The 11,426-nt window shown below is 39.9% G+C and overlaps 1 protein-coding gene across 1 annotated transcript; it reads right to left on the bottom strand.

The window, feature by feature from the left end:
• Nucleotides 1-555: 555 nt before the first annotated feature.
• CAV2 (caveolin 2) lies at nt 556-9,885 on the bottom strand. Its single transcript, XM_015816436.1, has 3 exons — nt 9,686-9,885; nt 9,017-9,204; nt 556-1,262 (listed from the first exon to the last, which is right to left on the bottom strand). The coding sequence occupies exons 1-3, from the start codon at nt 9,833-9,835 to the stop codon at nt 1,112-1,114; spliced, it is 489 nt and encodes a 162-aa protein (XP_015671922.1). The 5' UTR covers nt 9,836-9,885; the 3' UTR covers nt 556-1,111.
• Nucleotides 9,886-11,426: the final 1,541 nt, after the last annotated feature.

Genomic DNA, 11,426 nt, shown 5'->3' with positions numbered 1-11,426 from the left:
TATAAACATTTCTGACTTGCTGCTCTCTAAACAATCATCAAAATTTCACCTTTAGTATTCACTGAAGAGTTCAAATATAGCTGCACATAGATTCTACAAAGTTTTAAGATCCTATTGTGTTGGAAGTCCATGGGTTTGGGAAACTGTCAGTACTTGAAATATGAATTACAGATAGTCCTTGACTTACAACAGTTCATTTAGTGACAGTTCAGTTACAACAGCATTGAAAAAAGTGACTTATGGCCATTTTTCACACTTACAACTGTTGCAGCATCCCCAGTCATGTGATCAAAATTCAGATTCTTGGCAACTGACTCATATTTATGATGGCTGCAGCATCCTGGGGTCATGTGATCACCTTTTGTGACCTTCTGACAAGCAAAGTCAATGGGAAAGCCAGATTCACTTAACAACCGTGTCACTAATTTGGCAACTGCAGTGATTCACTGAGCAACTGTGGCAAGAAAGATCATAAAATAGGGCAAAATTAACGTAACAAATGTATCACTTAGCAACAGAAATTTTGGGCTCAATTGTGGTCGTAAGTCAAGGACTACCTGTATACTAAGAGGTTATACAGTTCAAGAAGCTGATAGATTATAGAATCTATAAACAAACAAAGCTAGCTGTTTATGTGGCTAGAAAAGCTAACCAGCAGAATTCAGATAAGAAAACTCTTCAAAAGTAATCTTTTATATTCTGTTCTTATTTCTAAGAGCTGTATAACCTAACATCAATAAATAGGCCTAATTTATTGGTAGCATGACTTCCAGGAAATTTGAGTGATACAATAAACATTTGATTGATACACCTCATGATGACCTCTCTTAGTTATCCACAACACATTTATGGAAACCAAGTATTAGAAGTACCATTACCTTAACATTGTTAAATGTCACTTGTTATCTCTTAGTTACAATATAAGCTAGTATCTTTTCTGTCCCCAAATAAAGCTTTTTCCCCCATAAAAAGTGCAACCCAGCTGAAGGGAGGAAAGGTCAGCCCTTTAAACAGCAGTAGCTTTGGAATGAATGCTTACGTGTCTCTATATTATACCAATAAGGAGACTTTAATAGAACTTAAGACTAAAATAGCATTGGATCCAAAGTGTTCACTCTTGGTCAAGACGTATGTTGATTCCTGAAAAGCAACGTCCCATGCTGTGACACACTGGTGCAATGAAAACATCTGTCAAGCTCTTCCATACAGCTTGCACGGACGGCAAGATCAAAAGGCAAGACTTTATGAATGGCACCACAACCCTAGACAAAAAAGAGAGACTTGTTAGCAATCATTTCTTAAACTTCATTACCTTTGTAATGAAGATGACTAGATCTGAAACATCCTGAATAAGATCTAATTTTAGTACATCAGCAGCAAGATAGAATTGGTCTTACTGTAAGTTATAGATGCCTACAAAATCTTTTAATTCGCTTAGAAGCACCTGTGTTGCAACCCTGACTGTGAAACATGGTTTACCATGTAGTATGATATGCAGATCTAGTAACTATATGTCTTATTCAGTAAATCATGAATTAAAATCACAATGGCATGATCAATGAACCTGGATATTGTTTCATTTTAGCCTGCAATCATACTAGCACATAATTTGAACGAACACCATACAACATTTTGGGTCTCGGTTTTAGTAAATATGTGCAGGGTTGTGTTAACTTCCTTCATTGTTGAGTACTATTTATTATTTTGTCATTTTTTCTTTGTTTGTATGAAAATGAAATAATGCTTTCTAATCACATTAAAAAGGAAAAAATGTTCTCCTGGGTTCAGTTCTCCTGTAGTGATGTTACAAATATCTGATAATCACTAAATGGTAGAAAAGAGTTTTCTGTATTTTTTTCCTCCCAGTTCATTGTAGCTCTAATTTGATAGGTCAACATTTATTCCCAATTCCAGTTAGGTCTCAATTAACAGGATTACAGTCTTAGCTATTTGTAGAACTAATAAAGAAATACCCGCCCCCTTTTTTCTACCTAAAGAACATGTGCTCAATGCCCAAGAGAAAGTTTTTTCTGCTCCCAGTTTGCCTGTTTGCAAGCTAGTTATTCTGACATCATATAAGATGCTAGATATCATCTTGCTATGACCTTTCTTACAACTTTCTCGCAACTACTAAAAACTTGGATATGCCCAAATTCAACCCTTATTATACTCAACAAAAGCAGCACTGATGCTATCAGGGTTTGGGAGTTGATAAGTTAAGTCTGTATTTGGGGGAAGCTCTAGCTTTTTCTCTTGGTTTTCACTCTATCTTCCTGATCCATGCCCACTGTGGTTTTTTTTAAAAAAAAGTTAATTATCCTTAGACTGTCTTACTTCTTCTTCCCAGCTACATTGTACTACATGCTGATATGTTAAGGGCAAGCTGTATGAAGACCTGCATCATATTATGGTTAATGTATTTCACCAATTTATCAGAATCCAATCACTTCTGCTTAGAAATGCATTCCGGTGATGGCATTGGAATAGCATGACCCCCTATCAATCTAATGGCCTTATTAGCTTGGGCGCTCCTGCAACACCTGACAGGTTGCTATCTTACAAAGGGTATGTTGATGACTTATATTTCAAGCAGCTATTTGATACTCTATTTGAACAAAGTATGTTCTGACTGGCATAAACTTAAGATTTCTGATAACTTTTTTTAAACAAGCAAGTATCACGTTAGGCCAGTGATGGCGAACCTTTTAGAGACCGAGTGCCCAAACTGCAACCACTTATTTATCGCTGGGTGCCAGGTGGGCGTGGCCCACTAGATGGGTGTGGCCCACTGGGTGGGCGTGGGTGTGGTGGTCATGGCAGACTGTGTGGGTGTGGCCAAGGTGGGCATGATCACCTCAATGTTGCTCGTGGGGAGGGACGCCTGTGGGAGCCAGACAGCATTGGGGGAGATCCAGGGGGTCTCTGGCAGGTGGGGCGGTGGGCAGGAGGCTCATTCTGCGGGGTGAGGCGAGGCAGGGCAGGGGTGCCATTGTCACAGGGCAAGGCAAGGCAGGGGTCGGGGCGGCTGCTGCCTGACACCATCGGCCCCTGCACACAGAGGCCAGCGAGCTCAGGGGGGCTGACAGTGTCCATCAGCAGCCACAGCCTGCTGGCGCCTCGACTGGTGCACTCTGGGGCTCCGCAGCCCACCACCAGCAGTTCAGAGAAGCCACCTCTGAGCTGGATGGCTGGCCGACAGCTGAAGAGGCGATGCAGTGGGTCGTGCCTGGGAAAAGGAGAGCATGCGAGGCCAGGAGGGACGGGACGGGGGGGAGGGAAACCAGCCGTGCTGGGATGCATCCGGCCATGTGGGACCTCGGAGAGTTAGCGGGTGGCTGGTTGAAGAGGGATGGTTGCCATCTCCGTGGCATGGCACGCGTGCCCACAGAGAGGGCTCTGAGTGCCACCTCTGGCACGCATGCCATAGGTTCGCCACCACTGCATTAGGCCATTTGATGATTCAAAATTCAGTAGCAACAATATGTTGCTAATATTCTATCTTGTGTTCTCTAATAATTCCTGACAAACTGAAAAATACCCTGTCCTCTTTTCTTCCTTCTTTCTGCTGGAACTATAGAATGATCTCCTCATCCTTTTCAGAAAACAAATAGAAAAGTTCAATCTGCATTTTGAAGGTAGATATTTTTTTCAAGGGGTACAATGGGTATTTCTGCAAGTCTTAAGATTTTCTGTTTTTCCTCTTTAATTTCTGTCAAAACTTTACCTCTCTCGATTTTGCACCCACAATTGGGGCCTCAAGCCTGCTTGGTCCCGCCCATTCTTGTTCTAAACTATATCTATAAACAAATAATTTTTGCTAATATTGGAGTTTTCCATAGAGCATCATGAGATGCTAGTAGTACTTTTAATGCCCTATTTTCATTTACATATTGATGTTAGTTAGTTGGGGCTTTTCATCTAAAAACAGAAGTTGTGTTTTTAACTGCTGCTGAAGTTCTTTGATGGTTTTGGAATCCAAACAGGCAAGCAACTAATCACAACTTTGATTTACCTTTGCCAGGATTACAATAGCAATAGCAATCCATACAAGTGAGGAAGATCTAGAACATTTCTTTCAATCCTCCCAGGAAATAAGAATAAAATAAAAAATCTGCAGTGAATTGCATGCATTAAAATTCTTGTTTTCATTTTAGGAGTTTGGGTTTCCATCTTATTCCTATAATTACAGACAGAATTTGGCATCTTTTACTGGAGACATTGATAGTGAATCAATAGATCACATAATTACCGCCAAGCATATACCACAAGGATCTATTTTAAAAGATATGTAAATATTCATACAGCACTTGCAATGTACTTCTTGACATTTCTTCCTAAATTTAACTCTGTAGCCAAAGAAAAGGAGAAAGATCTATTTAGGCAACAGAAGAATGCAGAGCGGCAACATTTCTAGATCATGCTTGCAAACAGCTTATTCAAAGTGGTTGGTATTGGCACAGGTTCAGATTATTCTTTTATGTCTAACAGATAATGTAACTATGGCCACCAGTATAACAAAACCTACAAACGGTACAATAAGTTAAAGGTCCAAATTAAATTAAAATAGCAACCATAGCTTTTAAAAAACAAATTACTGTATTGTCATTATTGTGATTTCTTTAAAAAACATCTTACAATTGTCCTCCAGGCCTGATGAAATTATTTTTTGTGCATGCTCTTAATTCAGTTCATGGAGAGGTGAAACTCTCTGTCCTCCAATGTGGGTGTGCAATTGTTTCTCCACTCAGGGTGCATTCTGGGTGTAGAAGGAATGTGAGGTCAAGTTTTTCTGTGAATTTTTGGCAGGCTAGCAGTGTAACAACTCTTCTCTGTTGGCACGTCAACAGTACTTCCCTACCCATGGTGGTGGTATTCAACCTTCAACACGTTTTGTCTTAAAGCATGTTAATAATAAAGTCCCTGTTTTGAAGGTGAAGAAACGAAACATGGCACTAGAATTGCACTCACTTATGAAACTGCATGAAGCAAGGCGTGTGTATATGTCTGTGTATGTGTCTCTGTGTGTATTGTGCATCTGCGAATGTAATCTAACCACAAACTGGAGTTACTTTGGCTCTTTCCCAAAGGACATTGGGAGCATTTGAGAAGAATTCACTACCCTGCCCTCAAAACAAGCAACGGTTGCACACTCCTTAACCAAAGGGATTCCACAGGAAGACAGAACAATGGTCTCACATGTCCATTCACCTGACTCAGCCTTCAGATTTTTGGGCAAGCATTACTGGAATGGGAAATCACCCTTTGGGGACTCCTAAAAATCCTAGTAAAACAGTGAAATGACCTTAAATGCTCTGTTTCTATGGGTAGGGGCTATAAAATCAGACTTATTTGAAACAGCCTTTTCACCTTCCCAGGGGAATTCAGTTATGCATTGGATTCTCTTTATATATATATATACACACACATACATATATGTACATACATACATACATACATACATACATACATACATACATACATACTAAGTAGGACCTAGATTGGGACCACTTATGTGAAGGAAGAAGATCTTACTGTTTCATTTTCAAATTTCTCTCTCCTGCAAGGGAATTTAAAATTTGAGGGGTAGGGAGAGTTTCAGAAAAGAAGTGATTCTAGAATGGAAATCCATGTGCTTATTTCAGAATTTAAAAAAACAAAACAAAACTAAGAGGATCATGGTACATTATATCACCAACGAGGGACAGGTTGTAGCAACTATCTGGTCTTGAAAAAGCTAAGCAGGGTCAGACCTGTTACTACTTGAATGAGAGACCACTAGAAAAATCCCAACAGTAGGCTAAACTGAGAAGTTGAAAAGAAATCCCACTCCAGAAGAAGGCTGTGAAAAACCACTTCATTCTTGTTGCCAAGAAAACAACACCAACATATTCATCATAACACCACGAGTCAATTCATGGTTCAACATTTGGAAGATTTTAAATTGATTTCAGTTTTTACACTATTATCAACATTATGTCAAGGAATATACTGACATTAAAAGATTTGTGTTTGGCATCCATAGTTCAAAATGGATTACAGAAAGAGCTTTTCAGTGGTAATACCCCACTTATGAATTTTCCTCTCCAAATTAGCCTTCATAATATCAGCAACACTTTTGAGATTTGCCATCAGTATGCCATCTTTGTGTGTGTGTGTGTGTGTGTGTGTGAGAGAGAGAGAGAGAGAGACAGAGAGAGAGAGCTTTATCCTTATAGAGATAATATTCTACTTATGACTGTAATTAAGCCCTACGTTATGGTCGTAAATCATGCTGGTCATTAAGCAGGTCATAATGTGACTGTGTCCTATTTTATGACCTTTTGAGACTGTTGTTAAGTGAACATTGCAGTTGTTAAATTAACATTATGGTTATTAAGTGAACATTGTAATCAATGGGCATTTTTTTGCCAGAAACCAGAAATAAATGCCAGTTTTTTGGGAAAAAACCCCCATAAATCACAGTCGTATATCTGTGGGATGCTCAGATGACCATAAATGTAGACCAGTTGCCAAGTGCCCAAAATATGATCACATGACCACAGGTAGGACTAGCTGACAGAACTTCAAAACTGGATCATAAGTCGTTCTGGGGAGGTCTGATATAACTTCGAATAGTTGCTGAGTGGACCAGTCATAAGTCAAGGCCACCTCTATTTTATAATGCTACTGGCAGACTCTTGTAGAAAGAATACTAGCTTCACTGTTCCTATTAACAATCTCTACATCTGAGGCAGAGGTCTTTTTGCTCTTGCATAACCACAAACCACAAAAGATGGATTCCTGAATATTCTGTTTTCTCATCACTTTGACCAAATCTTCGAGGCTGACCATGTATAGTCTACAGCAATGCAAGTCAATTTTGGGGAAGAGGTAATGTTGGATATTTCTTACATTTATTGGAAAAATGCCTCTGAAAGCCTTCTTTAAAAATCTACTTCAAAAATACCATGCAAATTTTTGCTAATCAATAAGAATTTGAACTATGTTGACTGGAAATCATGAAGAAAGTTCAACAGGTTCCACATTGAGAAACGCTAAGTTCCACCAATGTTTTAATTAGAATAAGGCAGTTCCCTCTGTTTTAGGTTCCATAAAACAAAAAGAGATAATACAATTCCAAGAACTATAATCATGAACTTGATAATCATGGGATAGGCTACTGCTTGGCCAAGGACTTATAAAATGTGCCAAGTATCACCTTTCTTCAGTGATCATAGGATTTTTGAAATTATCAACCACAGCAAATCAACTTGCTTGACAGCTTACAATCTATAAATGAATTCTAGTTAAATCATAGCACAAAAAGTCCTAAATAAGCTTAGAGATAGTCTTTTCTGGATGTTGAATACCTCATTAATGAAAATATTTCCACTTCCTGATTTACTGAACACATCCCTTCTGAAAAAGTTAATATCTTGAATGCAGTTTTGTAAGGGTTTATGCTCACAATATAGAAAATCACTTTCATATATTTGTGTCATAGTAATGCCTTATAGGGAGATACATCTTCAGTGAGATAATTTACAGTCATGGTTGAAATGCAGGGATTCAACACTCATTAAAAGCGCTTCTCAATAGTTCCTTTTGACAGTGTTGTTATTGTTGTGCATGTTGCAATAAATTACATGCATACACTTTCTGTATCTTTCACATACATACAGACTGAAAAGTTTGAGGCTCATAGTTGACGAACTCATGTCACAATCAGCTTATTTTATGCATTCTGGCAAGATATCTTTTTACCTCTTAAACCAGGGGTGTCAAACTGCCAGCCCATGGGCCGATTGCATCATACGGATGCCACACTCACCCCAGATCCGACAATGCAAAAAAAGTTGTGATACGTCGTGACACGTCCCGTGACACGGTGAGTTTGATACCTGTGTCTTAAACGTATCTGAATATGACAATAATAGTGACATTTCTTAAGGGGGTGGGGTGTTCTACATATATTGTTAAGTAAATATGTAAGTACATAAATAAATAATAAATAAGGGGTGCTTGGGAGTTAGGGTTTAGTTAAACTTTCTGGGAAATAGTGGCTCAATTTTGTTTAAAAACAATGTCTGCTTCAAATGTGTGTTTATCATCTGATAACTGTTGTTGAAAGAATATGTGCAAATAGCCATCATAGCTGAAAGAATGTGTATGTGCAAATAGCCTCAGATATCTCAAATATTTTTTTTCATAATAGAGCATATACGCACATTCAGGCATCAACCATTGTATGGGAAATCAAAAAAGACACAGGCATGTATGAACTTGGTCTAAGTTAAACTACAGCTACAATAATGTCCTAAAGCATTTAAAGCATTTTGCAAATCACAGCTGCACTGGTACTGAAGCAACATCTAAGATACTACAGAACTGATCTGAAATCCTCTCCATAGTGAGAAAAAGAGCACCAACCATTTTGCTGGAGAAAAAATTCAATATGGGATCATGTCCCATATTTAGGTCTACTGCAGATTTTTATTTTATTTTCATTGGTTGAGTCATTTCATTTTTTGAGGTTGGGAAATCCCATCTTCAAAAAAATCTCCCCAAAGGATATGGTTGGGAATTAGGCAACCGTGCCATTTTTCCATATGTCTTGCCAGAAAATGGTATGAGACCTGTTCTAAATATATTCTTATTGTAAGCAAAGGAAGATAATGATGTCTTTGTTTTAAGGAGAAAAGGAAACCAACCAACCAGGAAATAGATGCAACCTCTCTCCCCGGCCATCCAATATCTCTAGGTCTTCTTTTTTTGGCCTTCCAATCTGCAGCCAGCTGAGCACAGGGTAAGTTGGCACCCTGTGATGCTAAACTCCTCTGATTGGCATTTATTATACATGTTAAGCATATCAACTCAGTAGATTTTATTTGCAGTAAATGTAATGCAATTAGACTGTAAGCCTGCTACCTTCCAAATAAATCACTCCAACATACTCTTTGCAATCTTTGGGATCACTAGACATGACTGATTACATTTTTCACAGGGAAATTATTAACATTTCAGTAGAAATTCTTACCAGATGTGCAGGCAACTGAGCACAGCAAAGAGAATACCTGCAACCAGAGCCAAGGGAATGGCAAGGAAAAGCGTAAGGAGCTTATATATCAGATACTTGCTGAACTCAAAGACAGCATGGCTGCAGACCCAGACTTTATCGAAGGAGTGAGTGGATGTAGGCTCCGCTATCACGTCCTCAAACCCCAGCTGGAACAGAGGGAAACAAGCATGAGCACCGCAAACACAGCTTCTCTTTTGAAATGCAGAGTGGGGTCTTCACGGGGAGGGAAAGCGCCAGGCAACAGGCAGCAGGAATAACCGGTTGCTTTTGTTACTGTTCTGAAAGAATCTGGTTGATTAGCATGGAATGATTTAGAAGTTTGTGGATTCAAAAAATAGGTACAACCGAGAACTCAGAAACTACCTCTGAGCCTAAATAAACGGGCTTTCCTTTTCTGAAGAGCAAGGGAGCGAGCGAGGAAACCGGCTCCCCAAATAACAGACCGGGGGAATTCTCACAGGCTGGAATCGGGAGGGAGAAAATCCCACGCGCTAAATTCACCTTAAATGGCATAAAGCGAAAACGCTCCACTTCCCCAAAGGGGGCTCGAAGGCGACATTGAAAGGTGTGAGGATGGGGGGTCCGGCGGGGACGCCAGAGTCTGCGCAGGGATCAGGGCGCCCTCACCTTCAGGTGGCTGTTAAGCCCGTGCGGGTCCCGGTCGGGCGCTTTCTCCAGATTGTTGTCAGTCTCCGACGGCGCGGGACTATTGCTCCGATTGAAGCCGTCCTCATCCATGAAGATTTTGGTGTCCATTTTCTCTTTCTCCAGCCCCATGATCCCCCGCCTGGGCAGCCTGGGCAGCCTGGGTCTGGCGGCGCAATTCCTGGGCTGTGGCCGGGGACGCCTTCCCCTCCCCCACCTGTCGGTGGCCCCCTCCTTTGCCCTGGGCTCTGCACTACGATGCTGCTGGGCAGAGGAGGCCAAGCCCAGACCACGCCCCAGAGGACCCCCCACGAGCGACGCCCTCCCCGCGTGCGTTCTGCTGCTACTGCTGCTGCTGCCGCTGCCGCTGCCTCAAGCCAGTTGAGCGGCCCAGGAGCGGCAGAGCTCAATAGAAGTGGCAGACTCACCCACTTGGCAGCCGCGCATGCTCACAAAGGCAGCGTCTAAGTTTTGACAGCTAAGTTTCGGAGACTTAACTTTATCCGAAGGGTCATATCTATAAGTAATATATAAAGTAGACTTTCTTTCTCCACACTTCATTCTTGATTTTATTAATTTTATTTTTAGGATTGCTTTGTTATTGCTCTATGTGTTTGGGACTTTGCTTATATTCTATAGCTTTTAAAAATAAAGAATAAAAAAAACACATGGACAAAACAAGCCCCAGTACAATGACTACTGATTATTCAAGGCCATGCCTTTGCTTGTAGAAGGGCAGTTTCAGTTTTAGCTTCTGCAAATAATGGAGTAGAAAGGGTTTTAAAGACTATGAGAAAAAGAAAATCCATATGTGGTCAGAGGCATTGTTATGATTGACAAGTTCCAGGGCCATCTTGTACTATATAAGAGCCAAAAACAAGGGGCAGAAGCTGTTTTGTACAAACATGTGCAATAAGTACTCAGTTCACAATAATTCAGTATCATTTCTTATGTATGTCAGGGGGTACAATGGAAAATTATTATTTCACTACTATAATTTCAGAAATGGCATCACGGGCCAGACAAGGAGGGAGGAGGTGTTTGCCTTTGTCTCTCTCTCTCTCTCTGTTTTATTTATTGCCCAGTGACTCCAAAACACATCCTCCCCACTTTCGATATAAATAAAATGAACACTTTTTTAGTAGATTCAAATAGAGGGTGGACTCAAATGGACTGCAAAGATTTCAAAAGTGGCCCTTTTTGTTTTAAATGTTGATGTCTCTGATCTTTTTTCATTGTCATTTCAAGTATATTCTTCCCCATAGTCACTAATTTTGTAGGTTTGCAATAGGTAGGCAACAGTTACATGTCTTGATTTTTCTTGCTCATAGAAGAATACTGCTTATTATGTAGTGTGTGAACCAGATGCAACACTAAAAATATTTACCATATTGTAAGTTGCAGTGGCAAGTTTAGGCAAGATTATTTTACATTTCAGTGAAACATTGTTTAGAATATTTAAAACAATGGCTGTAAATGTAGGTCATTGAGAAAGAAGGAGAGGCAGAAGAGAGATTTATTTATTTTATTTATTTATTTATTTTCTTAAATTTATATGCCGCCCTTCTCCCCATGGGACTCAGGGCGGCTCACAGCATATTAAAACATTGTACAAAAAGAAATTTTCCCCTGCTAAAAACCAATTAAAATCCAAATATTAGTAGCTGTGGCTCTTTAAAATTGTTTAAAAATTGTCCCTATTTAAAACTCACCTTAGGTCAGG

This window comes from Protobothrops mucrosquamatus, unplaced genomic scaffold, assembly GCF_001527695.2.
Source record: "Protobothrops mucrosquamatus isolate PMUCROS unplaced genomic scaffold, P.Mucros_1.0 scaffold452, whole genome shotgun sequence".
In the NCBI taxonomy this organism is placed as follows: Eukaryota; Metazoa; Chordata; class Lepidosauria; order Squamata; family Viperidae; genus Protobothrops; species Protobothrops mucrosquamatus.
The sequence above is the reverse complement of the archived record's forward strand: the minus strand, read 5'-3'. Positions and strand labels throughout refer to the sequence as shown.